At 33.0% G+C, this 19,748-nt stretch overlaps 1 protein-coding gene across 10 annotated transcripts in view; it reads right to left on the bottom strand.

Moving 5' to 3' along the window:
• BTRC (beta-transducin repeat containing E3 ubiquitin protein ligase) overlaps window positions 1–19,748 on the bottom strand; it is a 190,852-nt gene that overhangs the window by 142,797 nt on the left and 28,307 nt on the right. The window contains exon 1 of one of the 10 annotated variants that reach the window (XM_051981248.1): window positions 3,933–4,003. The exons of the other annotated variants lie outside the window; for them this stretch is intronic. Coding sequence (XP_051837208.1) covers window positions 3,933–3,935 — 3 coding nt within the window. The 5' untranslated portion in view covers window positions 3,936–4,003. Of the gene's footprint in view, window positions 1–3,932; window positions 4,004–19,748 lie in introns of those variants that run through there. 10 annotated transcript variants of the gene reach the window in all.

Raw genomic sequence — 19,748 nt, 5'->3', positions numbered from 1 at the left:
TATCCAGTCTTCTTGTCCTTAGCATTCAGTCTGCCCGGGGTACAAGAAGCAGTCATCTCAGATTCCAATTTGGCCTTGGGAAATGGCAATTTGGTTTGAGGGAAGTTAGGAAGAGAGGAAGAAGAGATATTTTATTTAATCAGTCCTGACTAGGGCAAATGACATTATTACTAAATCTGCAAAATGCATTTTAGTATTGACATTTTGGATGCAACATAATATTAAAAATATATACATATTAGATTTTATGTATCATAAGTGAATATTGCTCTTCAAAGAAGTCCCCTAGAAATGTTGTGTAAAAAATGTGATTGTTCAAAATGGTTTTTTAAATTGAGGCTTTCTCCCAACTCTATATAATGCAAAATTGCCACAAAACTTGGAAATAAAGAAAACCTTTAAATACCAAGAAGGAGTCACCAATGCTTATTTAGAATTGTTAAAATTCCAACTTGGCCACCAATAAAAATAAATTTCATTCATTATTGTTTATTAAAAATGTAGTTACTCAAACAATACCCTGAATAAACTGGAATTTTGAACAAACAAGTGCTTTAAAATTCTAATAACTATGCATAAGCAGTAAATTATTCTTCCTTGAATTTCTACTGCTCAGTATAGCAAGAGTAACTAAGTACATAATTACATAAGAGAGCCACCCAACTTCCAAAGGAGCCATTCCAATGAATTGTGTAAATAATATGCTTAAAAAAAAAAAAAAAAAACCCTGTGCTAACATATGAATCTTGATTTACCAGATATAGAATAGTTGTGTACCTGTGAGACCACAATACAGCCCTGAAAGGCCTTCCTAATTATAAATTTACCAAAGAGACTAAAATGACCCAAAGCAAATTAAGACTTTTCTATAATTTTCCATCAACATATTTTTTGGTATTCAACTTTAGTGCTGAAAACAAAAGATTTCAGAAGTCATTGGCAAAAGATAAATGCATTATAAGGGATGACCATCTTTAATACAATTTGATATTGACATTAGGTAACTATTTCCTTCATATTTGTGAATGCTAAGATTTGGGTTGCTTTTTTCATTTGTTTGGATGTACTAAAACTAAAAAATGTGTTAACAGTTACTGGTGTTATTATAAAGTATTTTTGTCTTGTTTTAGTATTTAATGAAAAAAGTCAAATTTTTAAAGAAATTCACTATTACCTAACATTTGGTTATGTTAACACTAAATCTAGGTACTAGGTTTATATGATGTATTATGTATAATGCTTTTAAAAAAAACTTCTAAATCAAATTCAGTTTACAAAATCAGAAATGATTACATAAACACACAATAGAACAATGAGTTAACAGTTCAAAACTCAGTAAAGGTATTTTTGCAATCCACTGCAGAAAGATAGTAAAATGCTTCATTTATCAACTTTTGAACACTTCAAAAAATACTAACCCCTGATTTCCAAATGCTTAATTTTAACACAAATACAAAATATAATGGAAATTTATCCACAATATACTTTCTTCTCTATTTTAAAAAGCTTTTGCCACGTAACAAAAATAGAAAAAGTAATGCTGAAAGGGTAAGTTTTTCCTACTATATCTTCTAAACATTCTCTGAAATGACTTTTTAAATTCTTACTTGTACTAGAATTTTATCCAATCTAATACAAGTTAAATCCCATTACAAATGTATTCCAAGAATTGTACAAATTTCTGTATAAATTTGTTCTAGCTGAGCCTGGAAATCATTTGGTTATACAAAACAGCAATTTTCTGATGTAATAGTACTTATTTTAACAGGATTCAATATGAGCAAAAAATTATAAAATAATCACAATATTTAATGTAAGAAACTATTGTTTCATATATCTGGACCCAAGAGGGAAACAAGAAGCAAAAAATAAGTTTCCATTTTACAAAAGGTTTTAAAAATGAATTTTTTTCTCACATAGGATTTTCATGTTCTTAGCAGTTGCTATAAAACATGAAGTTCATATTTAATCTACATAGAAAAAAAAAAGGCTTGATTACCATGTAAAGGATAAGAACTCTTGACATTCATGAGTACAAACATGAATATTTCAGAAGCAAAAAGAACCCACGTGGCAAATTTCTTTAAGGACATGGAAATAGGCTTTTCTATTGCATTTTGGAAGCATACTACTCCTCACAGATGAAATGGAATGGGAGAAACAAGATGGTCTCATAAAACAAGAGGTCATGAGAAATATTAGGAAAACAGCAATATCAAGAAATTCTGTTCATCAAAAGAAATCTTAATATCAAATAATTTCAGGTACTAAAATGATCCCAACATTCTTTGGAACTCAGTAATACTTTTGTAGCAATTAAATTATTTCCTTTACATTTAACAAACATTTATTATTTTGCCCAGTAAAAAAAAGTAAGCCTATATAAATTAATACTGTCCACATTATAGCCTTCCTTGGTACAGTACAGTTCAGGTGGTTTGCATGTTGCATTATTCATTTTATATCAAATGAATGGCAGCTAAAAATATGAAATAAACTCCTGTTCCAAAAGACCAAATATCAAGGTTCCTTAGTAACCAATAGAAATGAACACTAGCTTCTAGCTTCTCCTACTTTTAAAAATTTAGCTTCAAAGTAAGTTTAATGTCAACCTGCTACTTGAAATGTTGGGAAGGCATTTTCTGAAATGATGTGGTTATTACTAAGAACAGATGAAAAATTTTTATCTTTCTCTCAGAACACTACTAATGAAATTACATATTCCTTACAACATCCAAAATGAATGTTTCTAAAAAAAAGCAAAATGTGACAAATAATGAAAGCAAGAGTGAGATTTTTTTCTTTATATTTTCTTAAACAAGTTAATTATTTAATAGTGATAAGTTTTAATTGTTACTACTTCAAGTACACTGCCTATTTTTAGGCACTAATCTAGAAATCAGCACATCCTAATTCTCAAGGTAAAATTTTGGTACAGGGTTTACGACTCAGGTTTAATAATTCTGCTCTTATGTAAAGTAGAAGGCAGGGAGATTCTGATATATGTATTATGTAATTGTGCATTAAAAATACCTAGAAACATAAGAACTTAAGGATTGGCTTTAACTTTTCCATTTTCTCGATGTTAAGTTTATTAATAGAATACTTGAAGTGTTTGTTAGGTGTTTCAATAACTTATCAGTATTAATTTGTGTCACTTTGTTGCTTGATGCAAGAAATGTTACTACCACTGACATTAGTTAATAAATGAGAGGGAAAAAAACACATTTACCTGGGTAGTTCCATTTCTAAATTAAGTTTTTTTCCTCTCAAATTGATTTAGCCCCCTCTCTAGCTCCCACTGTTTTAAAATAAAAGCAATTGCTTTTCTCTAACTGAATATAAAAGAAAAATGTAATTGGTCAATATCAAAACAACTGCTTGCCACTTAAAAGATCTAGGTACACATAAAAAAATTTTTTTTGCTTTTTTTTGTTTTAACAAAATATTATGTCCCCATCTCCTTTTCCAAATGACAAAATACTTGGAATTTGAATGGAAATTTTCAAAGGTTTATATTAAGATTTAATTTTTAAAGTCAATGTTTCCTGTCAATAGTATCTTCCTTTGTCTATTTATGTGTACTACATATAACACAAGGACATTAAATATAAAAACCTGCTATTATGGGGCAAAGAGTAATAGCATTAGTGTGGGTAACTCATGCTCAAGTAGTGTTCAACTATTATGTGCAGTTTAAAGAAGCTGAAAGTATGTAAATTTTGACACCACAATTTTTAGCTAAAAATGTCAGTTTTATGGCTATTTATAGTATGTATCCAGTCTTGTAGAACTTCATCTTCTGCCACCTCATCTCTAATATAAACTGCTTTTAAACCACATTAATACATTGTTACTGGGATACTTTTCTCTAACAGTACCAAGCAAGAAACAGATCAATACTCTTAATACAGTAAGGACAATTTCATTACCATGAAAACCTGTTCAAGGCAGCCAGATGCTGAACAAAGAGAAGGCTTTCATCAGGTTTATTCCAAACATGTCTCCATTCCTCAGGGATGAATATTTTGGTTTGATGGGCAAGTAGAGATAGGGAAAAAAATAATGAAAAATAAAATAAGAATTAAGAAATTTTACAGTGAAATCATGAGATATTCAATTAAATGAATACCTTTTCACTTAGAGAGCATTTATCATTGCACCAACATGTTCCTATGTAATCATAATGCTGCAGTACAAATGCCAAGATATTAGATTTTGATGTTGCAGTTCAACATTTGAATAAAATGATATCAGAGAAGGGGATGGGACAGGGCGGGAAAGGAATGAAAATGAAGTGTTACATGTATCTATGTACATGTGCACTGGGAAGTAGAGTGGGGAAATAAAGATTATGTTATTGCTTTTTTATAAAACAATTTTCATTAGCAGAGAATTTGTTTTGAGACCTTTATTTCTTTCTAAATTTGTTTCAGAAGAAAAAAAATTATTTACCACAAGTTAATATAAGATGATAACTCGTCTTTTCTTTACATTACCATGGTCTGAGAGATAATGAATGCATAATTATTCATTGAAACATATCATGTAATACTTGACTAGTTTAACTTTCAACTAAAAATAACCCCTTGTCTTGTCTTACTCTATTTATTTCCAATGGTCTAAAAGTCTAATATATCCTTTCAGGACTAGCTTTAATCATTTTCACAACTACGGTTGCTATGACAACAAGATACAGCTATTCTGTGCTGCTTTCATTTTTCCCATTTCAGTTGCCATAACAACACAATCTTTCTACAATATGTAACAACTTTATTTTAGGTCTGTGTTCTCAAGGACACTGGATTCCCTATAAAGAAAGCAAATAATAAAATTTTATTAGGATTTTTTTTTAAACATCATGTAATGTCTAATAGAAATAAAACCCTTTTGGGTAAGATTCCTTTGGCAGGAACTTTCTTTATGCTAAAACTGAAAAACTGAAAGTCAGTAAGATCGACTATTAATAGTAGACCCATTTTATGCAAAGCCCCCAAAACAATATAGTGTAATATGCATCCTGATTATGAATTGTTAGAAAATGTCTATTAAGTGTACTCTACAAGTAAATAATGAAAGATGTGACTATCTCTAAACCAGATACTTTACTGAAATAATCTAAAATAATTAATTTAAGCTATTTATACACTAAGATAAGTCAATTTCCACTAAAAAAAAATAAAAACAAAAACAAAACTATCCACCATATTGTCAGGTTATTTTCTGCCACTTTCCCTCCTTTCCCCTTTCATTAACTTTCTTCCACAGGTCAAACTCTATCAAGGTACCATGCCTACTCATTGTATTTCTGTTTTTTTGGTGGAGAAGGGGGAAAAGGGAGAAAAAGAGTGTTGGTGATTTAATAAAGTAGATAACCAGTAAGAATGTTTCATGGAACTTGAGGAAATAACTGGTATTGTCCCAAACAAGTAAATTCCTATGTTGGAATATGGAAATTTGTTTTATACAGGATGTCCCAGAAATCTTTTAACAGCCTAAAATTATACTAAGACTTTTGGGACAATCAGTATAATCCTATATTGTATTGATATGTATTATGACAGAATTTCACTGGATGTACAAAGGTTTATTTAATATTTTAAAGTACAATAACAAAATACAATAATTGATCAACTGACGGCTAAGTTCACAGGTGTCAAAATGATGCAAATACTTTAAAAACTACAATGTGTACACTAAAAGGATATTAAAATTATTTATAATTTAGGATACTTTTAAACATCATTAGTCTATGAATTAATGATATATAAGATGTGGATTTTAACCAAAGCACAAATTTTAGAACTTCCTTATTAGTACATTATATTTAAAAACATTTTTATAAGAATCAAAAAGTGAAATCTGCCACTTTTCCAAATTTCAAGAAAAAAACACTGAGAATATATGAATTTTCTGAGACTGAATAAGAGATGTTGCAAAAAGTAAGAAAATATAAACGAAGTTACTGCAGAAGCATATTTTTCTTAGGGGTATCTCTCCAATTCAGAAAGATAAGCAATTATAAGTCATGGTTGCTGAAGGAAACTTGAGACAGCAGTAGTTGTAAAAAGAAACAGCTTCGCCAGTGTTTGATAAGAGCAAGGGACAGCAGGTCTCTTCATCAATCTTTAGTATATATGAGTCTAACCAACAGGGAAATAGGACAAGTAAAATGAGACAAGAGAGAAATGGGCTCTGGCTAGCCTGATCCCTGACCATCAAAATCAAGCTGTATACTTTGGGCTTTAATAGTACAAGAACCTATCCTTTTGCAACACTACTCGTCAGTTTTCTTGACTTTGGTAAGGGCTCAGCTGATAACCATCCAAATGTTTACCTTCTTTAGACAAAATAAGAGTCCTAAAGAAAAGAACTAGATTTTGTATGCACTAAGTAGTTAATTTAGTTTAAATCAATTAAGTGAATGAAAGGTATTATTCTCCTTTATTGCATGTGTGAACTTTATATAGACTTAAGAAATCTGATAATCCAAAAAAAGTTCAACATTAATGCAACATGGAAACCCACTCTGTATATGTTTATGCAATGTTACCATACAATATAAAAAAGACTGATTTTGAAGTAATTATTAGATACCCTTTGAACTTACCTAATTTTTTTTTTCAAATGAAAGAAAAACTTCTCATAAAGTCTGAGTCCCAAAATAATGGACATTGATCAAAATAGAACTCTGGAGTTTGAGAAAAAGAAATAGCTTTATAGCTATTAAACTCTACCTCAGATATCTAAAGAAAAAAAAACTTCATCCAAGTTGAGATAAGATATAAATAGGTGTCTTACTCCATTTCGTATTGAATATGTCATTATTTAATAGAGTAAAATTAACATTCCTCCTATGCCTATAGAAAAAATGAAACCCTAGTCACTGAAACAAATTCAAAGTGATTATATTATTATGCAACAGAAAGTTAAGTTTATACTAATCTGATTATGTATAGATAATCCATTTTTTCTCTTATAAAATTTCCATTTTCTAAAATGCATATAAAATCTTAAAATCAGAAAAATGTTAAGGAATTTACTTTACTGTGAAATCTATCATTTTAATGACAAATGTTGGAGGGGATGTGGGAAAACTGGGTCACTGACACATTGTTGACAGAACTGTGAACGGATCCAACTATTCTGGAGAGCAACTTGAAACTATGCCCAAAGGGTTATTAAAATGTACATACCCTTTGATCCAGCAATGTTTCTACTGGGCTTATATTATATCCCATTTTGTTTTCTTTCCCAGTTTTTTTTCTTCCTTCTTGATCTGATTTTCCTTGTGCAGCAAGATAACTGTATGAATATGTATACATGTATTGGATTTAACATATTTAATGTAATGGACTACCTGCCTTCTAGGGTAGGGAGTAGGGGGAAGGAGGGGAAATTTTGGAACAGAAGGTTTTGCAAGGATCAATTTTGAAAAATTACCCATGCATATATTTTGTAAATAAAAAGCTTTAATTAAAAATTTTTTTTAAAAAGAAATCTATCATTTTTCCTACAATCTGGACAGGTAGAAACAGCAAGGATTTTCTAAAGCTTCAATTAAAGAAACATGCCATCAGTCTATGACATTTTTAAATGCAATTCTTTGATCCAACAATGATTCGTGAGTATACTAACATATGAATCCAAGGCCAACAAACTACAATATAATTTTCACTAAGAAAATTAATTTCTTATTAATATTGACTCAAAATGACAATTTCTTACCCTAGGAAACTGAAAGCTGAGAAGGTTGTTGCTTTCTACCACTAAGAATTCTTTTTGCTAGTATACTTGACCTAGTCAGTCGATAAACATTTATTTAGTACCTACTATATACCATACTACATACTTTCTGTGATACAAAATAAGTTGGTACAAAGAAGACTGTACCTGCTCTTGAGGAGCTCAGTCTAAGAGAGAGAACAAGCAAATAATTATATGTACAAATAAGCTATATAAAGTATAAATTAGATACTCAGCAAAGAGAAGGTACTAAAATTAAGAAGGAACAGTAAAGTCTTTCTGTAGACTTTAGCTGGGACTTGAGAGAAGCCTGGAGGTATAAATGGGTAGAGAAAATTTCAGGCATGATGGACAATCAGCGAAAATAACTGGAAGAGGGAGGGCATTGTGCAAGGAATACTAAGAAAGCCATTGTCCGTTGGTAAGGAGTGAGAGAGGAGCAGAATGTAAAGTGTAAGAAGGCTAGAAAGGTGTTGGGAGAGAGGGGAGAGACAGTGTATAAAGGGTTTTAGAACCAAAACAGAGCATTTTAAATAAGCTCATAGGGAATGGGATCATTGAAATTTAATGAATAGGGAATTGGGGATATGTGTGACATGGTCACACCTGGGTTTTAGGAAAATTACTTTGTCAGTGAAGTGGGGATAAATAGAAATAGAGAGAGATTTGAGGCAGGGAGACAAACCAACAGACTATTGTGGTAGTATAAGCATAAAGATATCCTGCATCAACGTGGTGGTAGAAGTCTTGGCAAAAGACTGGATATGAGGAATAGGAAGCAAACTTGTGTGATTGGAAAGATGACTGTATTCTTGAAGATAATAGGTAACTAAGGAAGAAGGGAGGGATTTTAGGTAAAGATATTGAGTTCAATTTTGAATATGTTAAGAGTTTAAGCCATCCAATTCAAGAGGTTTAAAAGGCAGCTGGAGATGTAAGATGGAAGAAAAGTGGAGAAGTTAAGGCTAGACAGATTCTCAGTTGAGGAGGCAGGAATCAGGGAAGGGAGCCATAGAATATCTGAGCAGAAATTTTAAAAATAGGAAAAGCCTCAGTGGTAAACAAGAAAATAAGTCAATTAGAGAGATGTAAAAGGATTGTCTTGTTGCAGTGAAGGTCCAGTTGAGATAGTTAATTTGTAGTCAATCTAGTCAGCACAATTTTGTGATTTTTATCCAATTTCATTCAGGAGCATCTGAATAGGAATCAAGGTAGTAGATGATGGGTATAATCCAGGGCTGAAGATTGACAGGACAAGATCAGTGAGATGATAAGAAGGAATAGGATTCAAGATAAGAGAACTTTGTAGAGCTGAAATAGTTCAATAAGAGATTAAGATGGGAAAAAAAGGAGAATGTTTAAGAGTGATGGCCAGAAGAATAACTAAGGAGTCAAGTGACTTAAGGTCATGCATGGTAAGGACAAAAAACAAGATCTGGGGATGTAAGATGGATGGAAAAATGGAATAATAACAGATGGGCATCAGATAAAGAAATTTTATTGGTCATAAACATGATAGTGAATCAAGGTAGACAGTATGATCAATTTCTGTATGTTGCTGTGGTGAGATAAGGGAGTAGGTCATAGGAAATGAACAAATTGAAGAACTGGGAAGTAAGAATATTTGGAGAGAGTTATCAATATGTATGTTGAAGTCCCTTAGTACGAAATGAAAAAGACTGTGAGCCAGGCACTGAAATAACTCAGGCAAGAAGAGAAATGTCCTGAAGGGTGGTAGACAACAGCTATCAAAACATTTTTAAGGTCATATATATGGATTGGATAAACCTCAAAAGAGAGGTCACCAGTGAGAGAGAGAGGGAGAACCTAGAAGCAGCACTGGGGAGCAAAGAATACTTCCATTTCTACTTTTAAACTGGTGAGGTAAGGGAAATGAGAAGAGGTGCAACTAGTGCTAGAAAGCTTAACCAGAGAGATTAGTCATCAAGAAGGAGACAAGTCTCAGGGAGAGTCAGAAGATGAAAAAAGTGGAAAAGGAAAGCAAAGCGGGAGGCTAGTTGTTCAGGGCAATATTAAGAAAATAGAGGTAGAGGGAGATAGAAAATGAAATTTATTTAATGACAACTAGAAATTCAATATCAATGGAATGGGCAGGATATGATTGGGGGGGGGAGTTTGTTAATCACTGACAAATAAATATAAGAGGCTTATAAATATCATTAGGAACTGGGTCTCATGATGCTGTCCTTTCAGTGTTAGGTAGGCAGCAAGATAAAGGAGGAATGTTACTGTCCTCTTCAGGAAGGAAGAGTCTGCTGCAAGTTGGAAAAGTCCTAATGAATGTTTTGTACCAAAGAAAGAAGAAATTGTCAAATTTGTCTCAAAGTAATGTCTAAAGAAACTAGTCATTTCTTTCATTTGAGCATATTTGTTTTAAGATCTGTTATCTTTTTCTCCAACCCAAATCTACTTTTATTTAAAGAGAAGAATGAATTTAAGTTTTATTATCCAATCATTCATTCCTGTCTGACTTTTTTTTTAAAATAACTTTTTATTTACAAGATATATGCATGGGTAATTTTTCAGCATTGACTCTTGCAAAACTTTCTGTTCCAATTTTTCCCCTCCTTCCCCCCGCCCCCTCCTCTAGATGGCAGGTAGATCCATACATGTTAAATATGTTAAAGTATGTGTTAAATACAATTATTTTGCTGCACAAGAAAAATCGGACTTAGACATAAGGTAAAAATAATCTGAGAAGGAAATAAAAAATGCAAGTGGACAAAAACAGAGGGATTGGAAATGCCATATTGTGGTTCATATTCATTTCCCAGGGTTCTTTCGCTGGTGTAGCTGGTTCTCTTCATTATTGAACAAATGGAACTGATTTGATTCATCTCATTATTGAAGAGAGCCATGTCCATCAGAACTGATCATCATATAGTATTGTTGTTGAAGTACATAATGATCTCCTGCTCCTGCTCATTTCACTAATCATCAGTTCATATAAGTCTCTCCAGGCCTTTCTGAAATCATGCTGCTGGTCATTTCTTACAGACCAATAATATTCCATAACATTCATATACCACAACTTATTCAGCCATTCTCCAATTGATGGACATCCATTCAATTTCCAGTTTCTAACCACTATAAAATGGGCTGCCACAAACATTTTTGCATATACAGGTCCCTTTCCCTTCTTTAAGATCTTTTTGGGATATAAGCCCAATAGTAACATTGATGGATCAAAGGGTATGTACAGCCAAATCTACTTTTTAAAGCACTTCAAATTACAGAACACAATTTTTCCAAGCTTAATACAAACCCTTAAGGCTTGCAATATTTGAAAAACAACAAGAATAATGCCTATAATACAGGATAAATACCGACCTTTAAAAAAATACTAATAGCTTTTTATTTTTCAAAATGTATGCAAAGATAGTTTTCAACATTCAGCCTTGCAAAACCTTGTGTTTCAAAATTTTCTCCTTCCCCTAAACAGCAAGAAATCCAATATAGCTTAAACATGTGCAATTCCTCTAAACATTTCCACATTTATCATATTGCACAAGAAAAATCAGATCAAAAGTGGAAAAAATGAGAAAGAAAAAAACAAGCAAAATAACAAGAACAACAAAGGTGAAAATACTATGTTTCAATCCACATTCAGTCTCCACAGTTCTCTCTCTGGATGCAGATGGCCCTCTCGATCACAAGTCTATTGGAATTGGCCTAAACCCCATTACTGAAAAGAACCAAGTCCATCACAGTTGATCATCACAAAATTTTATTGTTGCTATGTACAATGTTCTTTTAATTCTATTCATTTCACTTAGCATTAGTTCATGTAAATCGTTTCAGGCCTCTCTGAAATCATCCTGCTGATCATTTCTTATAGAACAATAGTATTATATAACATTCATATACCATAACTTATTCAGCTATTTCCCAACTAAAAGGCATCACCTCAATTTTCCAATTCCTTGCAACTACAAAAAGGGCTGCTACAAATATTTTTGCACATGTGAGTCCTTGTCTCATTTTTATACTCTCTTTGGGAAACAAGCCCACTAGAAACACTGCTGGATCAAAGGATATGTGTAGTTTAATAGTCCTTTGGGTACCATTTCCAAATTACTCTCCAGAATGGTTGGATCAGTTCATAACTCCATTATATTATTAATTTTCCCATATCCCTTCCAACATTTATCATTATCTTTTCCTGTCATTTTAGCCAATCTGAAAGGTGTGAAGTAGTACTTTGGAGTTGTCTTAATTATACTTCTCTCAATAGTGAATTAGAGCATTTTTTCATATGACTTGAAATGGCTTTAATTTCTTTGTCTGAAAACTGTCTGTTTATACCCTTTGACAAATGGCTTGAAATATCAACCTTTTTACTGTGCAAGTAGTTTAAAAAATCAAATTAGATACAATAAGAAATGCTAATTAATAAAATTTAGACATGGAAATTTTTTTTTAGGGCTAAACTCTTACTAAAACTGCTACTCAATTTTCAAAACTATTACCCCAAAATATCATGTAGAGATCAAAGTTTTATTAATCATTTCAATTTACATTTTTCCATTAAAAAAATAAACCCTAAGAAAATACATTAAATTGTGACCAAAGGCTATTTGTAAATTTTAAAATACAATTTTCTTACTGCTATAACTAGTCAAACAGTGTTAACAGGTTGTAGAATAGAAGAAAAAGTGAAAAGAGGGTATGAAAAATAAATCATTTCATTTTTTCCACCCAATTCCTTTATTGGCCAATTTCTATCATGTTAGTTAGATGGGCAAACCTTTACCCAAATCTAAGATTCTCCAAGTGTGATCTTCCACTGGTAGTCTTCAGGAGTTGTCCACCTAAGTTCCAGAGTTGCCCTATTGTAGGACCCTCTTTATAATAAAATTTACTTTTTGATTTCTGCCAAGAATTAATTTTGAGGCAATATGGTATAGGCTTCACCACCAAATGATACATTTTTTTAGCCATATGCATTAAAGAACACCATCCACCAAAGATATGGTGGTGACTATAATCTAAATCAGTAGAAGAAGTACACAATATTCATGAAATCATAAAACACTGTGGTAATATTCTTCCAGCTCTGCCTCTGCCTATGTGCAAATCACACAACATCTCTGAATCTTGGTTTAATGAATTGTAAAATGAGGTGAATGAATTAATCCCTTCCAGATATGATCTTCTATAATGCTAAATCATGTCAATACACGATTATTAAGAACCTACTATATGATGGACACTATGCCAATTACAAAAAGAGGTGCAAAACAGTTCCTGCCCTCAAGGAGCTCACAATCTTATGGGGAAGATAACAAATATAGGATAAAGAGAAAATAATTTTAAAAATAAAATTTAAAAAGAGAAAATAATTTAAAATTTAAAATTTTTTAAAAATTTAGGCACTAGAGCTAAGTAAGAGGTGTTGAGAAAAGCTTCAGAAGATGGGATTTTATTTGGGATTTAAAGGAAGGCAATAGGTGGAGAAGAGAAGGAAAAACATTCCAGGCATGAGGGAAAGTCAGAGAAATGTCCAGAGCCTAGTGATAAGAGTCTTTTGTTCATGAAGCAGACAAGAAGGCAGTCTCACTGAATCATGAGTTAGGAGTGAACTGTAAGAAGACTGGAAAGGTGGGGGTGAAGGATAAGGGGCTTTGCTAAGAAGGGCTTTGAATAGCAGGAAATTTTGTATTAATCCTATAAGTGATAAAGGGTCAATGAAGATTACTTAGGGGGTGGAGTAATGACTAATATGGTCAGACCTGCATTTTAGGTAAATTAGCATTAGTGGCTGCATAAAGGATGAATCGGAGTGGGGAAGAGACTTGAGACAGACAGATCCATAAGCAGGCTGTTATTGCAATGGACCAGTTATGAAGTGATAAGGGTCTACACCCAGATGATGGCTGTGCTGCAAGTTAGATGGGTGACAAGAAATGTTACAAAGGTAACAATGACAAACTTTGGCAACAGATAGAAGATTGGAGGAATGGGGGCAGGGGTAATTGAGGGGGGAAAGGAGAATTAGGGGGAAAGATAATAAGTTTGGACATTCTGGGTTTAAGATGTTTTTAAGATATCTTATTTAGAAGATATCTGACAGAAAGCTAGAAATCTGGAGGTCAACAGAGAGATTTGGGCAGGATAGGACTTAAGAAGTATCAGCATGATAATTTAATTCATAGGAACTAATGAGATTACCAAGTGAAGTAGTAGTATGAAGGAAGAAAAGAAGACAGGATGACACAGACCCTTGTGGAACAACCATGTTTAGGATATATGACCTGGATGAAGATCCAGCAAAGAAAACAGAAGTCAGATAGTGAACAGGAAGGGGAAAAGAATATCAAGGAAGAGAAGGTGATCAACAACCCTAAAGGGTTCAGCAAAATCCAAGAGAATGAGGATTGAGAAAATCTTCATTCTAAAATGCCTAACCGATAATTTCATTAAGTGTCTCTACCATTTTCTAGATGGATGACTTTGAGTTAATTACCACAATGTAAGCGTTCCCCTTTGGTAAAATGGAGATTCATGTAATACCATTTATTCTACCTAATCATGTGAGATTCAAAAGACACATATGGAATATACGTAAAATGCTTTGTAAACTATAAAGCATTATATAAAAGCTATTATTAATAAAAAGTAAATGGTAGAATAATTCTAGTGAAGATGGATTTTGTTTTTCTGGAATCAGAAAATGGAAAATGGAATATGGAATCATATTGCAAATAGACTAGACAAGCCAATAGGTTTTATTCCCCCTGAAAATAATCAAGTCCACTATTCTAGACCATGTTCACAAGGCTGGGCAGCAGGTCCAGACCAAAATCTGGAGAAAAGAAAAAGCACTGATGAAGAGAAGATAACAGTCCAGCTCCCCCAGAATTATAAAATGTGAATGATGAATCAAATCTATAGTTGATATGAAACAGAATCAAAACATCCCAAATATACCATACATTCACTCATTCAGATAACCCTTACTGGTCACTAGCTTCATTAAACTGTCCTTTGAAAACAACTGATCAAGGCAGAAAAGGTCCTCAGAAACACCCAAAGGGTGGCAATAACTAAATCAGTTAAATATATCCATCTATACACTCCTGACAAGTAAAATTCCATCATCCTAGACAGGGATAGATTATGACTGTGTGCCTGAGTGAATAGGGGGAATGAGATAATTAAGAACAAGATGTTCCAGTAGGACTTTGATAACCACTAATCAAGTCATCTCTGCACCACTTTTTCTTGACACTATCAAACAGGCACACTCAGCATTTTGTTGAATTCTCAAAATGATGATTCATGAAGATTTACAGGACTTGTAAATATATGCTTTAAAAATAAAAAAACCCCAGGGGATGTCAGATTTTAAATGATCGAGAACAAATATTTTTCTATTTTTAACATATAACATCCTTGCCATCTACATAGGTTTTTTTAGGGTTTGCAGAATACTTTACAGCTAACTTGGAAAATGTGATTGGATAATTTTTATATTATTAGACTAGATCTATGACTTCCACCATAAAGGGAGCTGCCAGTAAGGAACTTTATTAATACAAGTGAAGCACTGCTTTAAACAACTCAGAATCTTAGTAAGCTGCCTCTGGGATCATAGAATGTATCAGAAACAGAATTTGAATGTAGGTCTTTCAGAATCTAGTGTCTCATATCACCTCTATATGTAAGTAGTATAGGCATTTTATATGCATTTTAAATATGAATAAATAGACTCAGAAATCAATTTATGTGCTCATGGTTTAACATCAAGGAAATGTTTAAGGTAGAATTCATCTCCTCGACTCCAACTCCAGTGTTCTTTCCATTACAATTCATTGTCTTTGATCTACATTTAATATCCCATATGTGTTACTTTTTGTTGCTGACCTGTGATTGCAATTAATGTGGGAAACTCCATAGTGTAGAATTTTAAGAGCAGTAATCTACACAGCTAGGAGGTCTGATTCTCTAGATAAGATCCCAAAAGATCCCATGGTAAATCAATCTGGTTGATAGTTGATAGTAGATTTCCCACATTATCCAAACACTAGTAAGTCAAGTCCTTTCTACTTCCCCTATATCACCTGATATAAGATGTTCAGGACAGTTAGAAGCTAACCCTTACTCAGGTACTCAAATCAGTAATAGACAGATTGGTAAAATCCATCTCAGCATACCTCAGCACTAGATAAGGGATTCTTATTATTCTTATTATGATTTTCTATTCATAACCCCTTTTTGGCTGAGAAATTTTTATGTGACCCTGAGTATATATATGTATATTAAATAGATATACAAATCAAACCTTTACTGATAATAAATCATAATTTTGTGACCACCACATTCTCTGACAAGACCCCATATTGGGTCACAACCCACAGTATAAGAAGCTGGGATCTAGATCACTCTAATGGCTGTGGTGGAGGTTAGAGAAAGTACATATGTTCAGTTAGCTGGTGAGTAAAAGTACCCAATACAAAAAACTTTCCTTTTTGGATGGGATGGAATCAAAGGATGAGCATTATGGTATAGGCTACAATCTGCTTCACAAGTTACAATAAATTATCTTTCCCCTAAAATCCAAGACTCTTTTTTGAAGATTATTAATCTAAAACTGGAAAGAAGATCAGAGACCAACTTGATTTATTCCTCATTTTAGAGATAAGAAAACTAGGGTTAAAGGGATTATTAAAAGTGACTGCCCAAAATTACACATGTATTATTAGAAGAATTTGAAAGAAGTTTCTTCTGACTCCAAAGCTATGATTCTAAAGCCAAGTATTCTTTCTTCACTTACCCTGACATCTTCTAGACAACTTTACCAGAAAATGTCTTAGAGATTTGAACTCTTTTAACCCTTTCATCTTTCAAAAATGGCTAACAGAGAATTGATGCTCAAGCTAAGCAAGAAGAGAATACTTTGCTACTCTTGATGAATTCAGGTTACCTAGTCCAGATGAACAATATATTCAAGTCCCCAAAAAACTAAGGGATATGATTATTTAGTCATTGTCATTTGAAAAATCATGGAAAATTGAAGAGATACTATAATATTTGGGAACAAATCCTACTCCTCGTGTCCTCCTAAAAAAAAAAAAAAAAAGAGCTAAGAGAATAAGTGCACTAGCTATCGGTTAGTAGACTGGACTTTGATTCCAGGTAAATCAATTACTATTTATATATATTATTCTTTTTATATTTATATACATAATTATATATCATATAATTATAATTATGATATATATTTATAATTATTATCAAATAATAAAATAATCATTAAAGAAAAAGATAGTAAATACCTAAAAAATAAAGTAAGACTTCATTGAATAGGTCATGCAGAGTTTTTAAACTCATTTCCTTTTTTTTTTTTTTCTTTTGAGATGACTACTAAACTAGAAGATGAGTGGAATGCTATGAATCAAGATTAAAAAAAAAAAAACAACAGTCTCCCCATTTCACCCAAGCTGGATACCAAAGCTCAATATCAATGATGAGAACTTTGACCTACTGCATTTCTGACGTGGGCCTATTTGCAGCTCCTTAGGCAAACTGGTACTTTCTTCCCTCCAGGGGCTTATCTTGTTAATAACAGACAGTGCAAACATCATATAGCTCAGAGCTCCTAAGCTTAAAAGATCTACCATTCTTACCCTCCCCTTGGAGATTATAAATTTGTGCCAAATCCAGTAAATTATCTAGCTTTTGGCAAAACCCAAAGTATCTTTATTAAGTACCTACCAATCCTGATACATTCAAGCATTATGCTAAATGCTTTACAAAAATTATCTCATTTGATCATCACAACCACCCTGGGAAGTGAGTGCTGTTATTAATCCCATTTTACAGTTTAGGAAAATGAGACAGACAGAGATTAAATGATTTTACCAGTCACACAGCTAAGTATCTGAAGGTAGTTATAAACTTAGGTCTTCTTGATTTCAAGTCCAGTGCTCTATATACTACACCACCTGGTTGCTTTTTTGGACTAGACATTAATATACACAGCTGTATTCAAAACTGACTTGATGGCTGGACTCAAAGGAATTATTAATTGTTCACAGTCCAATTGTCACTGAAGTGGTAGAAGATTACTAGTGGAGTATTTCCGGGACCTGGGCTGGCCTTGTGCTGTTTGACATTTTTAGCAATGACCTAGACAAAAGCTCATGTGGTATTCTTATTAAACCTACAGATGGAGGCAGCTAAGTGCACAATGGATAAAGCACCAGCCCTGAAGTCAGGAGGACCTGAGTTCAAATTTGATTTCAGACACAATATTTCTTAGCTGTGTGACCCTGGGCAAGTCACTTAACTCCAATTACCTCAGCAAAAAACAAAACAAAAAAACCTACAGATGATCTCAGTGAACATAAGAGATAACAGATACAAATTCTAATAAAGTAAAATTTAGTAGGAATAAATGTAAAATCTTGCACTTGATACAAAAAAAAAATCAACTTTATAAGATGGGGACAAATGGATAGACAGCAATTTTGAAAAAATCTGGAAGTTTTAGTGAACAAGCAAGCTCAAAATAAACTAATAGTGTCATATGGCAGTCAAATAAACTAAAATGATCCCCATTATATTATACCCTATTAAAATTATGTAATTTTTATAGATTAAAAAAGGGGACATATCTTTTAGCAATAAAGAGTTATAAGTTCACATAAGACCTCATCCAGAGTACTATATTCAGTTCTGGGGATTATGGTTGTAGGGCAGTGATAAACTGAGAATGTCCTGAAGAGGGCAACCACGATGGTGAAGAGTCTAGAATCCATGATATAAAAGGATTGGGTAAAGGAAATGAGACCACATTTATCCCAGAGAAAAGAAAAACTCCACGGGAACATTATAGCTGTCTTCAAAAATTCAAAGGGCTGTAGTGTGGACAGAGCAGAACCAGGAGCTATGAGTAGAAGCTGCAAAGAGACCAATTTAAGCTTATCAGGAAAAACTTCTTCACAAAGAGTTCAAGTTATCCAGAACCAGGAAGAAGGCAGGCTTTTCTTCTTTATTCTTCAAATAGGAGCCAGATAAAAATTTATTGTTTCTCACAGAAAGGATTCCTGAGAATCTTTCCAATTCTTAGATTCTGAGATTCTATGATCTCTAAAACATCTGCCCTTTAAATTTACTAAAGTCATGCATGGAGCTACAACATCCCCTCTGAATCTTTTCTTTTCTCCAGGATAAATGGTCCCATTTCTTTTACTTAATCTTCATAGGTGATGGACTCTAGGTCTTTCATTCTGAGTATGCTTCTCAAGACATTTTTCAATTTATCACTGTCCATCAACCATGGTGAACAGAAATAAATATAATACTCCAGAAGAAATATGATAAGGACAGAGTATAGTGGGCCTATAACTCCCTATTGCCAAAAGACATGCTCCTCACACCCTCCCCCCCTTTTTTTTGCTGAGGCAATTGGGGTTAAGTGACTTGCCCACCGTCTCACAGCTAAGGAAGTATTAAGTGTCTGAGAACAGATTTGAACTCAGGTACTCCTGACTTCAGGGCTGGTGCTCTAACCACTGTGCTACCTCGCTGTCTCAAGACATGCTTCCTTTTGTAGGAAGGAATTCATGATTGACAAATGAATACCTCTCTTGTGTTCATTTATTTTGAATCCCACTTGTATTCTCTCCTAAACTATCTCATCCAGTTTCTTTTGTAATCAAGTGAGCATACCTCCCATCCCTTAACTCCTCTAGGTGTAGAAATATGAACCAAACTACCCTACCACTGTTCCTCAGACTGAAGGAAAACATCATCAAGTGAATGTAACATATGTATACAAACACACACATATAAACATAAAGAAATGCAGAAGGAGCATTTACAACTGAGGGAATCTAAAAGAATTTGTTACAAGAAGTGGCACTTGAGCTGAATCTCAGATTAGTAGGGAATTTGTAGTGGTTCCAAGAGCCATTAAGTAACTTTCAAGATTATAAAATGTAAAAAAAAATAAAAAAAAAAGATTATAAAATGTC

The sequence above is a fragment of the Antechinus flavipes genome, chromosome 2, assembly GCF_016432865.1.
Source record: "Antechinus flavipes isolate AdamAnt ecotype Samford, QLD, Australia chromosome 2, AdamAnt_v2, whole genome shotgun sequence".
Taxonomy (NCBI): domain Eukaryota; kingdom Metazoa; phylum Chordata; class Mammalia; order Dasyuromorphia; family Dasyuridae; genus Antechinus; species Antechinus flavipes.
This window is presented reverse-complemented; position numbering and strand designations above follow the sequence as displayed.